Consider the following 24,784-nt stretch of genomic DNA (forward strand, 5'->3'; position numbering starts at 1 on the left):
TATTTTTTAGGTACATTTAGGTTAGGTGCATCTAAAAAGTAAAATATTTGTTTAAAATATTAAAAAAATTAATTAAAAAAACACAAAAAAAAAAAAAACAAAACTCAATTTTCAAAAAATTGAATTCAAAAAATTAAAATTAAATAAGATTAATGTGTAGACAATTTTAAACCAATGAACCAGTCAGGAATGTGTCTAATAATTTTGGAATTTTTTAAAAAGTTTAACACGGTGCAAATATGTGAGTACAATTATCAAATTAATATACTATTTTTTTTTTTGATAAATGGTCTATACATCAATGATGAGCCCATGGGCTTGAACTAAACCAATTAATCTATTATTGGATTGGAGACAGACCATCTCCAAATGATTTATGAATATCCGTTCTGTTAAAAAATGGTAGGCATTTTTTTCCCTCAATATTTTCGACTTGCATACTTTATTCTTACAAAAAGGGCAAGGTTTTATACAAGAGCTTAAAGTTCTTTCGTAGGAATTGACTGAACCTTTAGCATGGGTTCACAAATGTACACCTTTAATCAATTTAATTTAATTCCATTGAGAAATAGATGTTTCTAGTTATTTTGGAAAGTGACTTATAAATTAATTTTTTGATTTATTATAAAAAAAAATGTGTAAAAAATATATGGATAATATGATTAAAATAAATTAATAAATTAATAACCAAGCTTATAAACTAATTTTCAAGAAAAGCCTTATGATAATTGCATTAATTAGACTTAATTGTGAAAAAAATTGTCTTAAAATCTAATTTTCCACACAAAGCAACAAAGTTTTCCTTAGAATCCTTTGTTATCAACTTAAGATCGATCATTTTTTTTCCTTTTTTTTTATTTTTTATTGTACACACGACTCCTTTTTCACATATACAATATTTCTAGAAACACTAAAGTCAACGTTCCAACAAAAACATATGTACATTTGACAATTTAATAGTGTATTCGGTAACTTTTACACAGGCTGCAAACGAGTCGAGCCGAGTCGAGCTTTAATATGTTTGGATTTATTTATTAAGATTTTAACGAACTTGAACTGAATAAAAATTTAACGAACCGAGCTCGAACCGAATTGGCTTAAGCTCGACTCGAGTTCGAGTCTGTTCACGAGCCTTAATCAGTCAAAAAATTTATAAATTCATACTTGCATGTGAGACTAAAGTTATAATTAAAACTTTGATTATATAATTATATATACAATATATATAAACATGCTAAAAAAAAATCCATATTTTAGTAAAATAATAATATCTATTACCACTATTATATAAATGTACTATCTATAGTCAACTATTATTTACATTTATATTTTTTAAATATATAAATAACATATTTCTTTTATTTTTTATACATATTTTTATATTATTTAATATATAACTAATAAATATTAAACGAGCCAGCTAACGAGCCGAGCTTACGAGCTGAGTTTTGGAATGTTTGGACTTGTTTATTAAAAATTTAACGAGCTCGACCTCGACCTCGAACGCAAAAAAAAAAAAATAACGAACCGAGTTCAAACGAGCTCTCACCGAGCCAAGTTTGAGCCGTTCACGAACGGTTCTGTTCATTTGCAGCCCTACTTTTACACGATGAATCCCATTTCAATATAATCTTTCTTGACATTTTTTTTTTTTTTCATTCTTTCCCTTTTTATAGGTGTTGATTTTTAAATTTTACAATCAAATTAAATATTTTAATCAAAATTTAAGAAATTTAGCCTTAGAGCACATAAGACAACAAATCACGGTGGCTGGTCCACTCAAAAGAAAACAACAAATCATGGCAGCTAGCCCAGTCGGGAGTACTCCGACGATCAAGTTAGTTAATTTTTCTATCAAAAATATCAAAACAAGTAAATAATGCACAAGCAAAAACATACCTTACACCGGTATTTTACTTTTATAATCGGCAGTGCCCTCATCCTTTAAAAATCTTACTTTATAAGACTATCATATATGGATAATATCTATCTTACACTCCTCTAATCTAAATTTGAATGAACTCTTTTAAGAGTCTCATCTCTATTCGAATATAGAATCTCATATCATTTAGGACTTCTATCTTCTATTCAAATATCTTAAGACATCTCGGTCCATTCACGTAGCACCTCGACTAACAATTTTGGCCAAGTAGACGAGCTTAAAAATATGTCCCCACAATTATATTATTTTATTTTAGACAATGTGAAAAGTATGGAAAATTTACCCATAAGTCTTAGTTTCTGAAAAGTTGAACCATTTAGTCTTAAAAGTTTTCTTATGCTCCATTTAGTCCCATTCATACATCATCATGATGTTCATGATGTAAATGAATCTGATGTTTCATTCTATAATTTCAAAATTTTTTGAAATCTGATGAACATTAGATGTTTGAAATCTAATGTTTGAAACATTCATCCTATAATTTCAAACATTATTGAAATCCGATGAACATTAGATGTTTGAAATCTAATGTTTAAAACATTAATCTGATGTTTGAAACATTGTAATGGGACCTTTCAGTCTATAAAAAAACTTTTAAGACTAAACAATGTATAAGTTATTAATTTGAGATTTATTGGTGCATCCCCCTATAATTTTCTACAAGTACGTTAATCATTAAATAAAAAAAATTAAGTACGAGAATTATTTATTTATTTATTTATTTTTGTGACTATTTTTGGCGTTGTCTATATGTAGAGCTCCTTCTAATGTTCATTATCCTGCAAAGACACGCCGTCGTTTTCAATCTAGTTTTCCATTCCGCTACTATTCTGTTTTTTTTTGGAGCAAGGATCCTCTAGAGTGATTTTTTTCTAAAGTTTTCTAGAGTGCTACATTGTGTGGTTGAGATTTACTGGCAAATCACATCAATTTTTCTGATGTGACTTGCCAATAAATCTCAACCACACAATATAGCACTCTAGAAAACTTTAGGAAAATTTCACTTTAGAAGATCCTTGGTGGGGTTTTTTTTTTTACATCGGAAAGAAAACTACTGTCTTGTTAAAAACATTCCCGTCTGCAGGACTCTCTGTCCCTCTCTCTCTCTCTCACGAAAGGGCGAAACAAAACGAAAAACAAAAAACGCGAGGGAGAGAGAGAGAGAGAAAACAATCTCCAATATATTCGAAAATTTTATAAATAAAAAAAAACCTGAAACGAATCAGGAATGGAGATTCATTCCTCTCCGAAGTGCTCCAAAGACCAACAGAACATCTATCAACAATGGTTCAATTACGTGGACAAAGGTTTGTCTCCATACATATCTATGTATGTATATGAATCTGTGTATGTTTGGGTGAATTCTTATCTTTTTTTTCACAAATTGAACATTTAATTCAGACGGCGATGGGCGCATTACGGGAAACGACGCCACCAAGATCTTCGCTATGTCGAATTTGCCTCGACAAGATCTCAAGCAGGTCTCTCTCTCTCTCTCTCTCGCTCTGTATACTTGATTTTCCATTGATTGTTGTTCCCTGTTTGTTTGCTGAGAAAATGGAGGGAAAAACAGCGAATTAAGAAGTTCTACTTTTATCATTTAATTCGGTTATGCTTTTTCAAAATAAAACAAGGAAAAGTGTTATTATGTATAGCTCTGTTTGATTGTGTTTTGCTTTTCTGATTTCATTTTGGGAAAACAATGGCGTTTTATTGCTTATTTGTGTAGATAATTGTTTAAATTTACTTCCATGGACCTATGCACCCTGTCTCCCTTACCGTTTTCCTAAAAGGTCTTGTTGATCCTCTCAATCAAAGATGTTGAAAGGTGGTCAGACAGACTTAATCTAAAGGGTCGCGTTGGTTCATTACTAGTGTTCTCATCGTTGGCAGCTCGAGCTTTTACCATTGCGCTAAGCAACCTACTTTATTCCCCTTTTCACGTCTACAGATTTTGTGTCCGCTCAATTGAGAGTATAAATTTGTTCAAACACTAAATAAGTGTGAACAATACACTTGATGCTCATTGGTTGGTGTTGGTGTTGGTGTTGGTGTTGGGACCACCTCATTGAGAAACCAATAGGAAAGTGTGTATTGTTAGTGTGATCAAATTTGCTCTCCTCAATTGATGTTGAATTTGCTAAACTTTGGTCCTGCTAGAGCCAGAGCTTTTCAATGCTATGAACCAGATGTGGCTAGTTTTTTTATTATTTTAAATTATATAGTTTAACTGGGACAACTCATTCCAAATAAAGCCACAGGGGTATGACCTTTTTTGTTCTTACCAACCTCTTTTTTTTCTTCCTAGTGGGGTGAGTTGTTAAAATGGGAGTGTCCTGTGCCATCTACATCTTTATTTTCCTGAAAGGAATAAATCACTGGGTAAGGAACAGGACACAAGTCAATATTCATGTATGCATATATGTTTCCAGACATGCACACACACACACGTGTATGGATTTTTATGCTGGGCATAGTCTTCAATGCCATGTTAGTTTTTTAATCAACTTTCATAATGGTCTTTGTGTTTCAGTTGCATTTGTAATTAAAGTTTGGTGCCTGCTGTTTTTAAGTGTTTCCCAATTTTGTTTTCGTTTATCTTTTATTTGATGTCTACTTCATAATGACAAACCTTCTCTTTTTTCTTTTTCTTTTTTTGTAAAAATTTTTCACAAGGTGTGGGCAATTGCAGATTCCAAACGACAAGGTTTTCTCGGTTTTGCAGAGTTCATTGCTGCAATGCAGGTTCAAATTCATTTTTGTCCTTTATTTATTTATTTATTTTTGTCCAAATCTTTAATGGATGTAAAGTCAACTTATCTTTTGGAAATTGACCTCTTTTTACTTGTAAATTGCAGCTAGTTTCTTTGGCACAAGGTGGACATGCACCAACTAATGATATCTTAAATGGCGAAGGTGAGTAGTGTTCGTTGTGTAGTTATTGTCATTGCCTGTTGGATGCTTGGGGTGGTTTGACTGCAAGTTCATGTTGACAACCTGAACTGTGGATAAATGATGGTCATAGTTTGTGAAATAATAATTGGAGAAAGTGAGAGAAGATAGAGATGAGCGAATAGAGAGAGAGAGAGAGAGAGAGGCACAATTGTTTCTATGAATTGTACATGTCTATTACACAAAGAAGGCACTCTATTTATAGAGGATGCCTTGGATGCCTATGAACAATAACATAATGCTACACTAACATAATGCACTAACATAATGCTACACTAACATAATGCACTAACATAATGCTACACTAACATGATAATGCTACACTAACATAATGCACTAACATAATGCTACACTAACATGATAATGCACTACATAATGATACACTAATATACACTAACATCCCCCCGCAAACTCAAGGAGGGGAAGCATCAACCAAGTTGAGTTTGGAAACAAGATCATTGAAGCGGCCAGGAGGATGAGCCTTAGTGAAGATATCAGCGGGTTGATCGACGGAAGCGATAGGGAGAAGACGAACAGTACCACAGGTAACATGCTGGCGAATGAAATGACAATCAATCTCAATATGTTTGGTGCGATCATGAAAAACATCATTGTGAGCAATCTGAATGGCACTCTGATTGTCACAATAGAGAGGGGTAGGATCAGAAGAAGAAACACCCATATCAGCAAGGAGCCAGCGAAGCCAGAGAAGTTCCTGAGTAGTATCAGCAAGAGCTCGGTATTCAGCTTCGGTGCTAGAGCGGGCAGTGAGGGATTGTTTTTTGCTACGCCAAGCAAGAAGAGAGTCCCCTAAGAAGAAGCAGAATCCCGTGGTGGAGCGTCGATCCGTAGGATCCCCAGCCCAATCAGCATCGGAAAAGGCACGCAGTTCAAGAGAGGAGGAAGCAGAGAAGTGAAGACCATGGAACAGAGTGCCTTTGAGGTAGCGAAGGATGCGGAGTAGAGCAGTATAGTGGGGAGTGCGAGGAGCCGACATGTACTGACTGACAATGTGAACAGCATAGGCAATGTCAGGACGAGTTACTGTGAGATAGACAAGGCTGCCGACGAGTTGGCGATAAAGAGTAGCATCAGAGAGAAGAGTCCCATCGAGAGGAGTGAGACGAATCTGAGGATCAACTGGAGTAGAGGTAGTTTTGCAATCAGTCAGACCAGCACGAGCCAGAAGATCGGATGCATATTTGGCCTGGGACAAATAGGAACCAGTAGAATCATGAGAGACTTCAAGGCCTAAGAAGTAGTTAAGAGTACCAAGGTCCTTCATCTCAAACTGGTGGTGGAGAAACTGTTTGAGGTGGAGAATACCAGCTTCATCATTACCAGTGATAATCATATCATCCACATACAGAAGAAGAAGAGTGGTACCATGAGAAGTAGTCCGGATAAAAAGAGCAGAGTCATAGGAGCTAGAGGTGAACCCAAAATCATGAATGGTAGAACTGAACGTAGCAAACCAAGCACGAGGTGCTTGCTTGAGGCCATAGAGAGCACGCTGTAGTTTGCAAACCTGATGAGGGGGAAAAGTGGACCCAGGTGGAGGTTGCATGTAGACCTCCTCAATAAGATGACCATTGAGGAAAGCATTTTTGACATCCATCTGAAAGAGCCCCCAGTGGCGAGCAGCGGCAACAGCAAGTAAACTGCGAACAGAGGTTAGCCGAGCAACAGGAGAGAATGTCTCCTCATAATCAATACCATATTCCTGGTTGAAACCCTTGGCAACAAGACGAGCTTTGTAGCGTTCAATAGAGCCATCAGAATGTGTTTTGATTTTGTAAACCCATTTGCAGCCAATGGCAGTCTTGCCAGGAGGAAGATCAACAAGATCCCAAGTATGAGCTTTGTCCAAGGCCTGTAGTTCATCGGTCATAGCTTGCTGCCAAAGAGGATTAGTACAAGCCTCACGATAGGAGGTAGGTTCATAAGTAGAGAAGGCAGCAGATCCAACAATATAATCACGAAGATGGATAGGAGGTTGAGTGACCCGGCGTGGTCGACCCGTAGGAGGATCGGTGGGAGGAAGAACCGGTGGAGAAGGAGGTGTGGCAATAAGAGGTAGACCTTCAGGGAGAGCAGGCTGGACAGGATCAGGAGTGAGCAAGGGCGTCTCGATGGAGGAGGAACCTGTATCAAAATCAGCAGAGAAAAGATCGACAGAAGGATTAGTAAACAGGACAGTAGTGGAGAGTGCGGGTAAGTGAAAAGAGGATAGCGAGGAAAACATTTGGTGCTCCCAGAAAACGACATGGCGGGAGATACGAAGACGTTTAGAGAGAGGATCCCAACAGCGAAAGCCTTTATGTTCAATTCCATACCCAAGAAAGCAACAAAGACGAGAACGAGGTTCAAGCTTGGTGTGTTCATGGGATTGAAGTAGAACAAAGCAGGCAGAGCCAAAAACCCGGAGATTAGCGTAAGGAGGGGGAGTGCCATGCAGACGTTCAAAGGGAGTTTGATTATGGATGACAGGAGAAGGAGCACAGTTGATAGTGTAAACAGCAGTGAGGGCAGCTTCCCCCCAAAAGTTTTCAGGGCAGGAAGAAGAGAGAAGAAGGGCGCGAGTAGTGTCAAGAATATGCCTATGTTTCCGTTCAGCACGGCCATTTTGCTGGGACGTGCCAGCACAAGAACGATGAGGCAGTGTACCATGATGCTGAAGAAAGGAAAGGAAATCAGAATCCCGATATTCCATAGCATTGTCAGAGCGAAAAATTTTGATGGTTTTGGAAAATTGGGTGTGGACCATTTGGGCAAATCTATAATAAATGTGTTTAAGTTCAGACCTAGTTTTCATGAGAAAAAGCCAAGTAAACCGGGAAAAATCATCAATAAAGACAACAAAATAGCGGGATCCCCCCATAGTAGTAGTAGGGGAGGGCCCCCAAATATCGGAATGGATAAGATCAAAAGGTGCAAGGGAAACTGAAGTACTTTTATTAAATGATAAAGCAGGTTGTTTGGCAAGTTGACAGGGGATACAATCGAAATTATCCGGAATTACATGACCCAACTGTCCACTAGAAACCAAAGACCGTAAGCGATTAACAGAAATATGCCCTAAACGACAATGCCAAAGATGAAAGGGAGATAATGAGGAAGTAGATGTAGGAGCAGCAATCGGAGGAGAGGCAGGAACATGAAGGTGAATGAGTTCATAGAGACGTCCATGCTTACGGCCGATCCCAATAGTCTGCCCCGTCTGAGGGTCCTGTACCAAACAATCAGTAGCAGAAAATGTGACAGTTAGACCAAGTTCACATAATTGACCAATGGAAATAAGGTTTAAGGTAAGAGCAGGGATATGATAAACTTGAGGGATAGATAAAGAAGAGGTGGAAACAGTACCAACATGACGGACAGACATGAGGGAACCATCAGCAGTATGTATTGAGGGAATATGAGGAGATGAAGAGAAGGAAGAAAAGATAGTAGAACTGGAGGTCATATGATTACAACAAGCAGAGTCAAAATACCAAGAAGAGTTACCTGGGATTACAGACAAAGCAGTAGGAGGAGGTGTACCAGATGGGGAGAGAAGTTGTTTGAGCATGGCCTCTACATCCGTTGGAGAAAAGCGAGGGGTAGACGGAGCAGACGACTCAGAGAACCCCGCAGAGGTGACAGCATCAGTGTGGGGAGAATGATTCCCGGAAGCAGCAGCAGCAGTGGGATGAGGCTGATTCCTAGAAGCAGTAGTAGCAGTGTGATGAGACTGATTCCCGGAACGATGAAAGCTTCCCCGGGCAGAGCCACCGCGAGAGGAGTGGCTATTGGACGATGATCGGGATGGATTGCGAAAACAATCCTGTTGCAGATGACCAGGACCAAGTTTGTTGCAGTAGCGGCAGGATCTGACGGGGCAATTGACCAGGAGATGGGTTGAAGGAAGACCCCGATTCTGACAATAGAGGCAAGCAGTGGTCCGTTGGGTAAATGATGGCCGGTACGGAGGAGTGGCCAGAACAGAGTCCACATGATGAGTTTGAAGAGTACCGAGACGCGTCTCCTCTGATAGCAACTCAGAAATTGCTTGTTCAAGAGTGGGCAATGGATGGCGATGAAGCAGAGAGGCACGTACGGGCTCAAAGGAGGAAGTAAGAGCCATAAGAAAATGCACCAACCTTTGCTGGTTGCGATAGATAGTAAATAAAACAGCATCTTCAGGGGTATGCCAAGTTGGTTCTGAAAGAGCAAGCTGATCCCAAACAGAGTACATTTGAGAAAGGAAGTCATTAATGGACTGAGTGGATTCTTGGCGCATGCGATGAAGTTGGTTCTGAAGTTGATATTGGTGGGCAAGACCAGTAGTCTGGTATCGTTCTTTCAAGAAATCCCAGATGTCTTTTGCAGGAGTAGTTACAGAGTCAAGCTGAAAGCGACCAAACTGAAGACTGATAGATGTAACAGAGGTATTACGAAACCAGGTAATGATTTGGTAATTCTTACTGTCCCATTCCTCAAGTCGGTCTTCAAATGTAGCAGTAGGAACAGTGGTTTCATTAGTGTCACTGTCTTTCACCGGTTTAGTCACATCCCCGGTAACAATTCGCCAGAGCTTCTTTCCTTTTAGGAAGGAGGACATGGCTTGGGCCCACAGAACATAGTTTGAACCATTCAAAATAACGGAAATAGGATGGGAGGCATCATGACGATCCATAATACTAGTTGAATAGGGTTTAAAGTAATATGATAGACCTGTAGGAGCAAAATTAGGTAAAACAGAGTGTACCAGTGAGTCCGGAAGGTCGAAAATAGCCAGGAAAGGTATGCTGGACAGAGATGATGTCAGCAAATATGTCAGCGGCGCACGTTAGCAGAGTGCAGGAAGGAACACGTTAGCAGGAAGCGGCGGTGCACGGTAGCGGCAGGCGCAGACGCGGTGCACGGTAGCGGATTCGGCGCACGCGGGTGCACAGTAGTGAAACGGCGCACGAGAGGCGCACAGTAGCAGGCGCGGCGTACGGGAGAGGCAGGGCTGACGTCAGCCGCGGGTCGTGTGGGCGCGTGTAGGCACGTGTCGGAAGGGAGAAACAACGGATGGCGCGTGCGGGCGCGTGTGAGAGTGGTGGCGGAAATGATGACGCGCAGTGGACACTGGCGGCGCGTGTGGGCGCGTGAAAGGTTTTTTGAGGCCGGGCTTGGTGCCGTTGGAATCGTGAGGAAATTCCGAGTGGTTTGATGTAGTGCCGCTGTGGATGGGACTAAACACCAAAATCGCAAATTGCCAGAAATGTAACACTGTGCTCTGATACCATGAAATAATAATTGGAGAAAGTGAGAGAAGATAGAGATGAGCGAATAGAGAGAGAGAGAGAGAGAGAGGCACAATTGTTTCTATGAATTGTACATGTCTATTACACAAAGAAGGCACTCTATTTATAGAGGATGCCTTGGATGCCTATGAACAATAACATAATGCTACACTAACATAATGCACTAACATAATGCTACACTAACATAATGCACTAACATAATGCTACACTAACATGATAATGCTACACTAACATAATGCACTAACATAATGCTACACTAACATGATAATGCACTACATAATGATACACTAATATACACTAACAGGGTAAAATATTGTAACCTCTTGCAGTTGACTTGGAAAATCTAAAGCCTCCTGTCATGGAAGGTTTGGATGCAATACTAGCTGTAAGTATACTAATGTTTTTTTTTTTAAAAAAAATTCTAAATTATTTTATGGAAGTCCTAACTTGATAATTGATAATATTCAGAAGAAGAAAAAGCGTGCATCTAAAACAAGTGACCCTGAACTGAATGGTAAAAAGTAAAAAGTTTTTTTCCTCTTTAACTATAGAAATGCCATTTTTCTTTTAAGTGCACTAATCATAATGATGCAGGTAGTTTGCCGCAATCTTCATCAGCTAATTGGTTTACTTCTACAAAATCCGCGAAAAAGGTACATGTTGCAAATTTAGTTAATAAGTGACTGGATTTAGTTATACATCTGAGAAATTTTGTCACCTTTTCATTCTTACCTAGGTTATTATGGGATCCTGAATGTTATATATAATTGTTTAATTTGACTTCCTCTCTTAATTTGCTAAGTTTCATTTCTTATACCTTAGTTCTGAGAATGGTGCTTTCTTCCTCTCATTCATTATCTTATCAGGTGCCTATATCCTCTGTTACATCAATTGTTGACGGCTTGAAGAAGTTGTACATACAGAAATTGAAGCCATTGGAAGTTACTTATCGGTTCAACGATTTTGAGTCCCCTTTATTGGTGAGTGATAAATGCATATGGCCATAATTACCTTCACCTGAACGAAATGCTAGAATGCTCATGATTCAATTTCTTTTTCTTTGTATTTTCACAAACTTATAAACAGTTTTATGGCTGTTTCCATATAAATGAGTATGTATACATTGTTTAGTACTTGCTTTTGGTGTGTTGTTTTTGGCAGACAAACAGTGATTTTGATGCCAAACCTATGGTTATGCTGCTGGGTCAATACTCCACCGGGAAAACAACATTCATTAAACATTTACTGAAAAGTAGTTATCCAGGCATGATATTCTGTGTCTCTCTGTCCCTATCTCTGTCTCTCTCTCTCTGTAGCAAGTGGAAAAATTAATTTTGTTTGTCTGTCTTCATTTTCAACAGGAGCTCACATTGGACCTGAGCCAACAACCGATAGATTTGTTGTTGTTATGGTATTTATAAAAACATTTTCTTTTGCCTTTTTTTTTTTTCAAAAAAAATATATATATATAGATATATATCTTGACATCTTAACTAAAATAAATCCTATGATATAGTGTCATTTTAATTGCTGAAAGAGAAACAGAGATCTTGTAGTGAAAGTTTAACAATAGATAAAGATAATTTGCTTCAAATACTTTGTAAGAGGCTAGATCAAGGCCTGTGGTGTAAGCATATCTGCAAGGCTTTGAGTTATGTTACATGGACACTTCTAAATTTGCTAAGTAGTTGTGTTGACACTTGAGTGAGGTAGTGTTATCAAAATCGTGCTGACGCATGTGCCTAGGTGTCCTTAAGGGTTCAACATCCATAAGACAAATGAACTTTAATGAAGCGTAGCTGAAGCACAAGGTGCAGAAAGGAGTGCGCCTGTTTCAATTGTGCCAGATTTGTTAAAGATTTGATATCAACCCTTTGATCTAATGAAGCCTTTATAATTTTTTGTGTTCGTACATCCTATCAAAGCCCCCAAATAAATAAAGAGCATCAACCTTAATCAACAAGTTGAAGATAAATACCTAATATTTTAGATGAATCCACACAGATACGTATCTACTGCCAACACCCCACCTGAGTCCATGTAACAGAATTGTTAAGTACACTTTTAATCAGCTCTTTCTGCTGGACTTATCATACATATTGATTTGGTAAGAGCCATATGATTTTTTTCCCTCCTTTCATGATTGTATTTTTTTGTTCAATAGTTTTACTAGTTTATTATGCTTCTGTACAGAATGGACCTGATGAAAGAAGTATTCCAGGGAACACTATTGCTGTTCAAGCAGATATGCCATTTAGTGGTCTGACAACATTTGGAACTTCGTTTCTGTCAAAATTTGAGTGTTCCCAAATGCCACATCCGGTTAGTTGTTGTATATACTGTAACTTCAATTAAAATTCTTTGAATTATCTCTGTATAATTGTATGATCTGAAACACTTTTTGATTTTGAATATCTGAAGCTGCTGGAGCACATAACATTTGTCGATACTCCTGGAGTTTTAGCAGGTGAAAAGCAACGAACACAGAGAAGCTATGATTTTACTGGTGTGACATCTTGGTTTGCTGCAAAGTGCGACCTCATTCTGCTACTGTTTGATCCACATAAACTTGACATCAGTGATGAATTCAAACGTGTGATTTCATCTCTACGAGGTCATGATGACAAGATACGAGTGGTTTTGAACAAGTCAGATCAAGTTGATACCCAACAAGTAAGAATAGTGTACTGTGATATTATTTGACACACCAAATTGATCTCTGAGTATCAGTGTCTGCTGTCTGGTAATAGCAATCTAATCTGCATACTGATGGCTTTATGATGTAGCTGATGAGGGTATATGGAGCATTGATGTGGTCGCTTGGTAAAGTTCTAAATACTCCTGAGGTTAACCGTGTTTACATTGGGTGGGGTCTCAATCTTATGGTCATTGCATCATTTTTTACTTTTACTGTTTTTTATTTATTTATTTATTTTTAAAAAAGGAGAATAAATGGGATTTTTTTTCTCGGTTCATATTTCTTTGTGCTTTTTTCTAAAAAAATTGGATTATCAAATGCTCCTTAGCTGAATAGTTAAATTCTTATTCCTGATTTTGTCAGCTCATTCAATGAGAAACCTGTAAATGAAGCTGTTGCGGGTCCAACTGGCAAAGAACTTTTCGAGAAAGAACAGGGTGATCTTCTTTCTGATTTAAAAGGCATACCCAAGAAGGCCTGTGATCGTCGAGTGAGTCCAATGCAGTTTACTCTTTTGAAGTTTTTTTAATGTTTGTATTACTGTTTTTTGCATGTGTAAGCAAGCAAAAATTTATGCAAAAAATTATGTGAGAGACCCTGATGACATATGTCCTGCACAGATCAATGAATTCGTGAAACGTGCCAGAGCTGCCAAGATTCATGCTTACGTTATTGGGCATCTTAAGAAGGAGATGCCTGCTATGATGGGCAAAGCTAAAGCTCAACAGAAGCTGATTGATAATCTGGAAGATGAGTTTGCAAAGGTCTCTCTCTCGTGCCATCACAATTTTTATGTACAAATTACTGATGCTCATAAATGTACCCATTTTACAAGCAGTTTTATTTTTTCCTTTTATTTCGTTTTTTTTCCCCCTTCTTTTTTCTGCAACAGGTCCAAAGGGAGCACCGTTTACCGGCTGGAGATTTCCCAAATGTCGAACACTTTAGGGAGGCTTTGAGTGGTTACAACATCGACAAATTTGAGAAGTTGAAATCCAAAATGATACAAACTGTTGATGACATGCTGGGTCATGACATTCCGAAACTCTTGCAGAGTTTCAGAAATCCCTACGAATAAAGTTTTTTTGTGGAGCTTAAGAGAGAGAACCGTATGGTGGTTAAAGAGAAGTGGAAATGGGTGGCATTTGAAACTCATGCACCAATTAATGTATGTAATATTTGGGTATTTCATTTTCAATCAATGTTGGTGACTTTCTGATGCGTAGAACAGTGTTTATTATTGTGATATATATCAGAGGCTATCTCATTTGTATAGAAGCTCTCATTCTTTTCAATTGTTTCGTAGTGTATTATTATGGCTTTGTTTTATTGTTTGTCATGACAAGGGATTGGATACATATATACGTTTATATTTGATTAGTTCATGAACAAAATTAAGTAGAATAAGTGATATTACAATTTACAAATATCTTATTTCACTTTTTATTTTATTTTTTTTGGCAAATTGGTTGTTCTAGAATAAGCTGTCCTACCCTTGAAGAAGGATAAAATAATTCATATATGATGTATAAAACGCTTTCTTGAAATTTTAGTTTTTCTGAATAAGAAATTTTGAACTAAATATTATCTTGACAATAAAAGTTATAAAAAAAAAATGTTTAGTAGTTATAGAGCTAAGACTTTAAATGAATTAAATTACTCATACTTAATTTGTTTTCAACTTATTAAAAATTCAATTCATCGATTTATTATGTAAATAAGTAAATTTTGAATCAATTTTTAAGTGTCTTAATTTTCTAGTGTTTGAGTTGTGAAAAAGTATAAAATAATAAAAATAAACATTGGATGATTGGACCAAGACCATTAATCTTCAGGCCCAAATCCAATACGCGGAGCCCAATCCAAAAACCTAGGAGAAGACTATCGACCACCCGGTCGGTAGCTCAGACTGGACAAGGATGACCAAGATTCGACCGAGCAGCCCGGACCACCGCGACGATAAACATTGCTCGAATTCCCATAGTTGAAGTCCTTTCGTAGCTCTGGAAGTGTCTCTGTCACTACCCTGGTCTCTCTCTCTCTCTCTCTCTCTCTCTCTCTCTGCCTAAGCAGTAGTTCCGCACATGCTTCATAAGCATCAAAAGCCGATTGATTGTTAGGTGTTTGATTAAATTCCCCTCAGAAATCTTGTCTTTTTAATTATTTTTTTATCATTATTGGAGCGATAGATTGCGTTTTGAACATTATGAACTATTCTGAGAAAGAAATTGGTGACCAAAGTCGTGGTATCGTTTTCTCTTTGTTGGCAATTTAGGCTAATTTTCCAATTCTTCATTGGAAATTTGTTTTTCTGTAACTGTTTGAAATTTTGTGCACTAATTATTTCATCCTGAAATCCTGAAGATTACTGTGACGCATTTGATCTTGCCATCAAAGAACATGACTCTTTTTTTCTTGGTTTTTTTGGGTATCATTCTTTCTGTATGCACTATATAGCTTACTTTTTTAATGGTTATGTACATCTGGAATGAACAGCTGTTTCAACATGGATTCACTCTCATTTGTAGGCTTGTTTTTAGGATTGTTGGACTCTTTTTGGAGTAATTACTGAACCATAAATCTGGTTTTCATTAATAAAATAAAATAAAGTCGATGCTAATGCTTGCGAAATTCATTATATTTTAAAAAAGTGATTCTGGTGATGAGTTTCTTCAAGGTTGTGGTTCTTACTAGCCTAAAAGTGGAGAATAGGCCGCACATTGATACATTATATTCTATAAATGTACACTAATTTAGAAGAATAAAATTGCCGAGTTGTCCTTGCACGGTTGCCCACTGGTTATGAAATAGTTAAGTCCACCACTGCTCCTTCTAACTTATGTTTGAGCATGGATCTTAAAGTTACTGACACAATACGCCGGAAAAAGTGACTTATAATATTTTCTCATAGTATTTGAACCATTTGTTTTGTTTTTTCTTAAAATTGCTTTATTGGGAGAAAATGGAAGTGGGATCTGTTGAGAAAAGTTTCCTGTTTAATTATGCCACACTACAAGACTCCGTTTGGTCTGTGCATGTCTGATGTGGATCACCAATGATTTCTAGTAAGACCAATGAGACAATGATTGCTCATATTGGTATATGTAAATTTTCTTTCTATTATTCTCCTAAAGTGAGGGTTTAGTTTAGTAGAAGCGGTTTGATCACACCACTAATGATTTTATTGGCTTTCAAGTTGTAGAAAGCAGAAAACAATTAACAAAAATGCTGCCACAGCGGATGAAGAAAGCCATCACTGACAACCCAAAGAAACTTGCCAACTTGATTGACCTTGTAAATCTTCCTTCAACGCTCCGAGAATTTGTGGGTCAATCTCAGATCTCTCGTTTGGGCTGTTTCATGCGTGTCTGGTCATACATCAAGGCCAACAATCTCCAGGTCCTCCCTCTCTGCCTTATGTTAATATATTCAAATATGTAGTTGAAAATTTTAAAAAGTATATATATATTTTCTTAAATAACTGTAACTTGTATGATTGATTAACGATCCATGATGCACATACTGCTGATTGTTTCTCTATCTTACGTGGAACCTTAATGCATTATGTTTTGTGGTTTCATTTGGGAAATGTGAGAATAGTTATTTAATGATTTAACAAATGTATTGATCTCTCATTTCCATATGTTCCATCATTTTACACATTACTACATTAGTTACTCACTTCAAAAAATGTTGTCACTTTACTTTTGTGTGGTAAAAGAAAATTTCCTTTTGAATTATCAAAAATAAAAAATAAATTTCCCTAGACGTGTACTATGCATTTTCAGGAATTTGATAGTGAAAAATTTTTAGGCTATGACAGGTTCATTTTCTCATACTTTAAACATTTGTCTCATTTTCTGCATTATTTTGGAAGGTCCATGTTGTGTTTATTGGTACAATAAATTTACAATGCTTTTTGGTAAAAGAATTACAGATAACAATAAATTCACAATGCTTATTGATGGTTTTTTTCTTCTTCTTCTAGGTTGTTAAAAACTTCTTCATCCCTAATTTTAGTTGTGACAATCATTACCGAGTCCTTTTTTTTAGGTACCCCACTACTGAAATCTTGCAGCCTCTGTTGGCCTGTGATTTCTAGAAGTAACTGTGAAATTATGTATTAGCATTGCCTTTACATTTTGATCCTGAAGTGATAATATATGGGGGGTTTTTTCGCACATTTGGACGAGTCCGGATGGATGTATTACTCTCTCTCTCTCTTTTAAAACCCTGACTGAGTTTTTTTCTTTCTTGCTCAGGATCCAAATAACAAGAACGTGGTCAATTGTGATGAAAAGTTGAGGAGTATTTTGTTGGGTAAACCTCAAGTTGAGCTTGCTGAACTTCCTACACTGATCAAGCTGCATTTCCCAAAAGAGGCAAAATGATTTTAACTATTTGAATTAAGGTGCTTATCTTCTTTAAATTCTCCTTATATACATTACCAAACACTCTTGCTGCTTCCCGTTGTGATAAATTAATTGGTGAGATATTTTTATGTTCCATTTTGTTACTGGCCAAATGGATTCAGCTTTTGATTTCCATTATATCATTTTTTAGCCAGTTTCTTATTTGAGTTTTTTATTTGGACTTACTGCTTTTCCTTATAATATCTCAACTCTGCACCCATATACCATGGCTGATAAGTACTTAAACATCCTCGAGTTGACCTTATTCTTGGCTGATTTTGTGGAATTACATTCATAGCATCTCAACTGCCAATTGTTACAAATGCACACATATCTCTCTACAACAGTAGGAACTGAACCCAGGTACACCTGTTGTGCTCTCATATTATTCTTCTTTCAGGCCTGCTTAAGCACAATGCTGGGATGGCATTGCACATCTGAAGTAAGTTTGAAGATACAGAAGTTGGTTTTGTTAACTGCAACTGTATTGCATAATTGTGAGAACTATACAATTTTGGGAACAAAATCTTAATTTATGAATCTGGACTAATTAATTCATATAAATACTGAAAACAGCACTGATGATTACATATGTTACAATATACATAAGGAAATTATAGGAATACACCTAGGGAATTCTTGATGGTGTAATCAGCTACAATACCATTTGTTTTCTCTGTAGGATGGAAGGAATCCCAGAATACATATTTATTGGCATCTGTACAGGTGAAAGGGTTGAATTTGTCACACATGTAACCCATCTCAAACAAGCCAGTTGCACAACATGCTATTGCTGCTTTGTCAAATCCTGTCACTAGGAATACTAACATATTAATTTCAGCACAGAAAAGCCGGATATGAGTAATAATTTTGAATTTGTATGGAACACAAACGAATAATGACAATTGAGGATTAATTCCTTCCTAATAAGCCAAGTTATTTGAATTATGTATCCTGAAAATAATATATGCTCGAAAGAATTGATTGGTTGGTTGGACCATAATTTTGAGGGACATCATTAATAAAGTATGTCTCACCTACCATTGAGGCATAAATGTGTGTAGTTTGTAGTAGAGACCGATATACAACAGAGATTTGAGTCCTATAAACTGATGAAAAAGGTGGCTATAGTCCCCCCACCCAAAAATGAATAAATATATTTAAATAAAATCAAATTTTTTTAAAAAAAAAGAGAAAAAGAACGGGCAAATAAAATAGTCAAAAAGACATTTTGAAGGAGAGAGTGACAAAAATATAAAATTGAATGGGGGGATAAGGATTATGCTATTGACTGAAATGTTGGGTGACCCTGTTCTGAGTTGTTCATGGATAAAAATACACATTAATTTGCCTTTTGAGCCAGTAACATTTGAACTAGGTAGAAATTCACTGCAAACAAAACGTTGCTTGTTTGAGATTTTAAGTAACATACACATCATTCAGCATGATTGACGCTCAATACCATTATGAGACTTACTTCTAGAATATGTAAGCAACTAATGGCTTAGAGCCAATATTGCACGACCCATACAATGTATATCACACTGTGCCACATTTCTTGTGATTGAGGTGAAAATATAATAGAAAACTTACCAAAAAAGTGAGGATTCTGAATGATTTGTAAGAGGATATCATATGGATTTGAAAAAACCAAGTGGATTTGAGCAAGCTCTATGTTCAGCTTCTCAACCAATCCTTTCAACTTCTCATTGAAATCTTGGGCCACGTTATTGTACTCCTCTATACAATCGCTTCCAAATATTAAGTTTGTGGTCCTCTCCAGTGGCAAACACCCCATTGGAGGAAGGCCAGTTAGAGATATTTTCCGAGCTCCAAGTTGGTAAAGCCCTGTAACGAAATCTCTTGCAATTCCTGCTAGAAAATTCTGGTACTCTTCAACGGTATAGTCAGATGATCTGCCTGGGACTATATAGTAGTTCTCTAGGAAATCATTGGTTCCTATGCTTATCAGATATAGTGCTTCACTCAGAACATTGCTAGCCTCCTCATCACCTAGAAAATATTGTAGCTGCTTCTGGTATTCCTTGTAGTACTCTAATTCTTTCCACAGAGGTATTACAGACTGCAAGTGTAGTTGAGTAATCAAAGTCAAGTCTCTACTAGTCAACCTACCTTAAAAATTGGTCCAATTTATTTGATTCAGCAACTTTAGGTATTGTATTTTGAAAAGTTGTGGTTTGAGATTGAAGATTAAAGGTTGATTTGGTTATGCCAATGATAGCCCATTGGGCTGTTTTAGCATTACCCTTTAACTTATACAAAATTTACTTGGAACTTGAATGAGTGTTGCTTGTGCCAATTTTACTCAAAATGATCAATATGGGTTGAGTAACTACCCATTGCTTCTGTAACATTAGATTTGAAATATGTGAATGAGGTTATCGATCTGAACTTGATTGAGTTGTTTATTGTTGACTTGAAATTGTTGCTGTATGATAATAGTATGCAGTTGGAATATTTTTCATCAAGTTACATATAACTAGTTTATTCAAAGAAAATATTTGAGGGACTTACTAGCACATCTGAGGTAGCATTGTCATAACCAGTTCCGGCTGAAGCGAAGCAAACTCCAGACGTGAAATCTGAAATATTGTACACTGGATCCAAGTAAGCAGGTATTATCGGCTGGAGACCAAAAGCCTCGGAGATGAAGTCTGTTGGGATTCGACCATTGGAAAACCGTCCGGTTGGCTTACTGCCAAAGAAATCACGACCATAAGGCTCGAAGTTGCTCTTCAGGATTGTGGAGATATGGTTATTGTTCCCTGAATCTACAGAGGAATCTCCAAATACTATGATGGATGAAACTTTAGCTTGGATTCCAAGTATTTGGAGGAGATGTAGTAATAGAAGCAGAGGAATGGCCTTATATGCCATGATTTTACTTGTATAACTTAGAACAGGTTCTGAAGCTCTTGATAGCTAGGAGGAAGAAATTTTTAGGCAAAGCAACAGAAGGCAAAAGCTGAAATAAATAGTAAGAATGCTTTGTCTTGAGTTTGGATTATGAGTTTTAGTTGTTACCTTTAGGAGAGTCCGTATATTGAGTAAGGAAACGAAGGAAAAATTGTGATGCTTTATGGATAATAGCTCAATGGTCTTAGAAGGAACATGATTGTGAGAGTTTCGTGCATTTAGGGTTGTATTTTCTAATTTCAATGCATTCTCAACAGTAAAAAATGATGACTATTTTGAAATACTTGAATTTTGATGCATAATCTTATGTATCAAGATAGAAGACACAGAATTGTGTGCCACATACGATAGTCTTGGTAGGCAGTAATATATTTCTTGTCTTGCACCAGCATACATAGTTTTCTAGCACTGTTTTCATCCCAACTGAAACGTGAATGGCATTTTGCTTTGAGAAAGAGAGAGAGAGTAGGGGAGAGTGGGTGACCTGTTTTATCTGCCTGGGCAGAAGGTGCGTTTGGCGTGAGGGAAAATGAGGGAAAATCTGTGGGTTGCAACGGCCAGAAAGACTAGGGCTGTAACCTTCTTTTTCTTCTTGTTGAGTGGTTACTGATTGATTCTACACGTGGGCAAAATGTATTAGGCTATGTTTGGCATAAATGGTTTGGGCTAAAATAGTTTAAAAAAAATAAAATAGGGTAAAAAGTTAATAAGACAAAATTTATATCCAAATCATAATCATTTTATTTTTTCTCTCAAAAAAGTCAAAAAAGTTTATCTCAAATGAGACTTTTTAACCTAGGTTAAAATAGTCAAAAGGTGAAAAAAAAGGTTAAAAAGTCAACCCACATTCGAGAGGAAGGCTTACTTGAGCAGATAAGGTCCAACATTAGCATGGTTCTTTTTTACTAGCAAAGCTCATTTACCCGTACATTATTCGACCATTACGCCATTTAGGTTGTAGTCCAAGGTCTACAACAAAAAAAATTTGAAAAATTTATTGTCAAAAGTATCGACTTTTTAAACACTAGAGTTAAAAAATTCTTGATAACAAGTCTGATACCTCAAAAAATCTTAAACTGGTATTGCCATTGTTGGCGACAATTGAGTACATAAAAAATTTTGCTGCAGCTTCTCTGATGATTCAGCTAATGCCCTTAGGTCCTGTTTGTTTACAGGTTGTATGGGATTGACTAGATTGTATATAATTCAGTTTCAGTGGACCTCCTATGTGTTTTTTTTGTTTTTTGGGGTTGTCTATGTGCCCGTATGGTTGCATAATTAACTCAAGACACAAGGGTATGTTTGAATGGCAAAAATCTTGAGGGGAAATACAAACGCAATTTTGAATTTTTATGATTCTAGCGTTTGGAATAGATTGTAATAAAAAAGTGATTCCTGATTATCTATGTCACCAAGAATCACATTACCAAGTTAAGTAAAAATCCGATTCTCACTTTTTTATAAAATCTCATATATTTTTTAAGAATGTTACCTATTTAAGAGTAAAATATAATAATTGAAAAAATTAATAAATTTTAAGATTGTATTTAACTTAGCTTGCTTGTCTTTTCACCCAATCTTAAACATGATAATCAAGTTAATTACTAGTCAAACTCGTAATTTTAAAATGTACATTAATATCGTATCAAACTTAACAAAAATTATGAACTTCAAAAGATATTTAAATTTAACTTGTATTGGTCATGAGCTAATATTGAATAAATTTTTATCAAACTAAAACATAAATTAGACTCAATAATTTTTTTTTATTTATGGAATCTTGTTTTGAAAAAAAAAATGCTTCAAGATAAGATCACGCACTCTTCAAACGCTTTATATTATGGGCAAATTACATATACACCCCTCCAGGTTTGGTTAAATTACAGATACCCCTTGAGGTTTCGGAAATTACATCCCGCCCCCTGAGGTTTGTATTTTCATAACAATTTACCCCCTGAGGTTTATATTTCATAACAAATTACCCCCTAATTTCTTATGCAAATATAGCATTCAGGGGGGAATTCGTAATTTCTCAAACCTCAGGGGGTATCTGTAATTTTGTCAAACCTGGAGGGGTGTATATGTAATTTGCTCTTATATTATTTGAAAAGTTTTGTTTTTTAGGGAGAAAAATGGAAATATATATGTATATGTATATATAAAGCATAAAAATTAAATAATCTTGATGAAGACAGCTTTCGTCTCGAGGTGTGTGACGCGTGGACCACTTATCTACCAACTTTACATATTTTAATCCAAAAATAAAAATTAAAAAAAACTGTCTGATGTGATAGTCTCAGCCCCGTAGATCAGAATTAGGCCAAGTTTGGCAACCAAAAAATAATCAATCTTTTCATCTTTTTATCTTTTTTTTTATTACATCACTTCTTTATTTCTTTGCATATCTTTTTATAAAAAGACAAAAAGTACATTTATTTAGGTCATCCCAAACAACCCCTTAATATATTTTTAATAAAAAGTCAATTGTAATATGATACGATTAATATAAAAAAATAAATAAGGGTTGGTTTGGGATGTTCTAAATAAGTGTATTTTTTTACTTTTTATGAAATATGGGTTGGGTATGGGTTGAATTTGAAGTGACGTGGTAGAGAGGTGATATGACTTAAATAAGATGATGTGACTTAAATATAATAGTGACTTTTTAACTTTTTGATTTTTTTAATATATGTCAAACAAGGCCTAAATCACAAGCTTGTATAAGAAGAATTAGACACATGGATAATCAATTTAACGGAACATTAATCATATATTATTGTGCGGAAAATTTCACATCGGTCTGTGAGGGACTACTTTCCTACCTTATAAGCAGGTTGGCTGGCTCCTCTTACCCTTGGATAGGCCTTTTCCCCCAGTGGGGGAGGAGCAAAATCGTTCGGTCGGAATGCCAAAGCGGACAATATGTGCAAAGCATGGAGGGAGTTCCCGTAGATGGAGCCAAATAAAACTACCGGTCCCCGTGCTTTGCACATATTGTCCTTTTTGGCATTCCGACCGCACGGTTTTGTTCCTCCCCCACTGGGGGAAAAGGCCTATGCAAGGGTATTGGCATTCCGACCGCACGGTTTTGTTCCCTCCCCCACTGGGGGAAAAGGCAAGGGTAAGAGGAGCCAGCCTGCTTATAAAGTGAGAAAATAGTCCCTCACAGACCGATGTGAGATTTCACGCACAATTATAATATTATTTTGACTAAGTAGTATCAGGTTTAAATTTCTTATATAATTCTATTTAAATAAATAAAAATATGAATAAATTATGTCACATGACCTGACTTTTTCATTTTTCTTTCCATTAAGCTTCTAAACTATATTTTTGTTCAATTAAATTAAGTTTATGTAATATAATCCTTTTGTAAAATTCTATTTAATTATAACAATCAAATATATTAACCAACTAGGCCACGCCTAGTTGGCCACTATGTCTTCCTTAGGGTTTAGTCCTAAGGAGATCATAGGTTCAATTCCCCTTAGAGGAGTTGAATTAAGGGTGTGCAAGCACTTAGTGCTTTAATAATAATAATAATAACAATCAAATATATTATGTCCGTTTGGTATATATAAAAAAAATTATAAACAGTTAAAATCAATTTGTAGATTGATATATTAACAATTGTTTGTTTGGACGAAAATATTTTTTAATAGAATTATTTTTTTAAGAAAAAATTATTTAAAAAAATATTTTTCAAAATTCTTTCTACTTGTGGTGGTGGTGAGAGTGGAACGAAAGCGCTGGCGTGATGGTGGAGGTGAGAGTGACTGTGGTAATACAATGATATTGATTAAATTTTAGTCAAAAAATATTTTTAGCTTTTAAAAGTGAAAAACATTTTTTAGTCAAATAAGTTTTGGGTTGATAATAGAAAATGTGTTCCATTGATTTTGTTTTTTTATCGTACCTAATGTCAGAAAATAAAAATAAAAAATATTACATAAATGTATTTATTTATGATCAAACTATCATTAGTCAATGGCAGATCTAAGAAATTAAATCAGATGAAACGCTTATTAATTATAATATTAAAAATTTTTATAAAAATATTTCACATAAATTTTTACCATTGACTTCAAGAAAGATATATATATATATATATATATATTATTTGTAATTAGTATATCATGGACAATATAAAAAATAAAAAAAAAAGTCATGGATATTAGTTTTAAAATAAATTATATAATGATAAAGTAATTTTTTATACAAAATTTCAATAAAAATTTAATATAATAGTAATACCACTAATCAATAGTAAAGAAACAAATAGAGAATGAAACCCTACATGTCAAATATAACTAAAAAATCAATTAATTCTAAATTTTCATTGAGATTAATTATAATTGTATGTCAATAATGACAGGCATCACCATTGTATTAAAATTTTCATAGATAATAATATGACTTATCGTAATATTTTTATTTTGAATAAAAAAACAACCATTATTATTCTCATAATTTTAAAAATATCATTGATATTTCACTCTAAATAATATTTTATAATTTTTTTATTTAAAATATTTCTTTATGTTTGCAA

General features: G+C 35.8%; 3 protein-coding genes across 19 annotated transcripts; 2 read left to right on the plus strand and 1 right to left on the minus strand.

Moving 5' to 3' along the window:
- The first annotated feature begins 2,977 nt into the window (after positions 1-2,977).
- LOC114267603 (EH domain-containing protein 1) lies at positions 2,978-14,181 on the plus strand. 4 transcript variants are annotated; one of them, XM_082884420.1, is made up of 16 exons: positions 2,978-3,249; positions 3,344-3,423; positions 4,619-4,687; positions 4,801-4,858; positions 10,518-10,573; positions 10,657-10,702; positions 10,783-10,841; positions 11,055-11,168; positions 11,350-11,452; positions 11,550-11,599; positions 12,382-12,510; positions 12,610-12,861; positions 12,975-13,054; positions 13,250-13,376; positions 13,507-13,650; positions 13,779-14,181. In XM_082884420.1, exons 1-16 carry the CDS (start codon positions 3,171-3,173, stop codon positions 13,962-13,964), a joined length of 1,632 nt encoding a protein of 543 aa, XP_082740546.1. In that variant the 5' UTR covers positions 2,978-3,170; the 3' UTR covers positions 13,965-14,181. The 4 variants fall into 4 exon arrangements, with proteins under 4 accessions (XP_082740546.1, XP_082740548.1, XP_082740549.1 ...); XM_082884422.1 differs by having other exon boundaries at positions 3,016-3,249; positions 4,805-4,858; XM_082884423.1 differs by having other exon boundaries at positions 3,019-3,249; positions 4,635-4,687.
- A 517-nt stretch (positions 14,182-14,698) lies between these two features.
- LOC114322062 (upstream activation factor subunit UAF30) lies at positions 14,699-20,516 on the plus strand. 14 transcript variants are annotated; one of them, XR_014338902.1, is made up of 5 exons: positions 15,078-15,132; positions 16,083-16,285; positions 17,149-17,297; positions 17,699-17,740; positions 17,981-18,246. XR_014338902.1 is itself a non-coding variant. In XM_082884434.1 (4 exons), exons 1-3 carry the CDS (start codon positions 15,093-15,095, stop codon positions 17,275-17,277), a joined length of 366 nt encoding a protein of 121 aa, XP_082740560.1. In that variant the 5' UTR covers positions 14,878-15,092; the 3' UTR covers positions 17,278-17,297; positions 19,866-20,516. The 14 variants fall into 14 exon arrangements, 13 of the variants coding, with proteins under 13 accessions (XP_082740564.1, XP_082740561.1, XP_082740565.1 ...); XM_082884434.1 differs by lacking the exons at positions 17,699-17,740; positions 17,981-18,246 and adding an exon at positions 19,866-20,516 and having other exon boundaries at positions 14,878-15,132; positions 16,089-16,285; XM_082884433.1 differs by lacking the exon at positions 17,981-18,246 and having other exon boundaries at positions 14,878-15,132; positions 16,089-16,285; positions 17,699-17,862.
- Positions 17,831-20,264, minus strand: LOC145797392 (GDSL-like Lipase/Acylhydrolase superfamily protein). Its single transcript, XM_082884425.1, has 3 exons — positions 19,834-20,264; positions 18,892-19,381; positions 17,831-18,106 (listed from the first exon to the last, which is right to left on the minus strand). The coding sequence occupies exons 1-3, from the start codon at positions 20,194-20,196 to the stop codon at positions 17,913-17,915; spliced, it is 1,047 nt and encodes a 348-aa protein (XP_082740551.1). The 5' UTR covers positions 20,197-20,264; the 3' UTR covers positions 17,831-17,912.
- Positions 20,517-24,784: the final 4,268 nt, after the last annotated feature.

The sequence above is a fragment of the Camellia sinensis genome, chromosome 8, assembly GCF_055761805.1.
Source record: "Camellia sinensis isolate YWXY chromosome 8, ASM5576180v1, whole genome shotgun sequence".
NCBI lineage: Eukaryota > Viridiplantae > Streptophyta > Magnoliopsida > Ericales > Theaceae > Camellia > Camellia sinensis.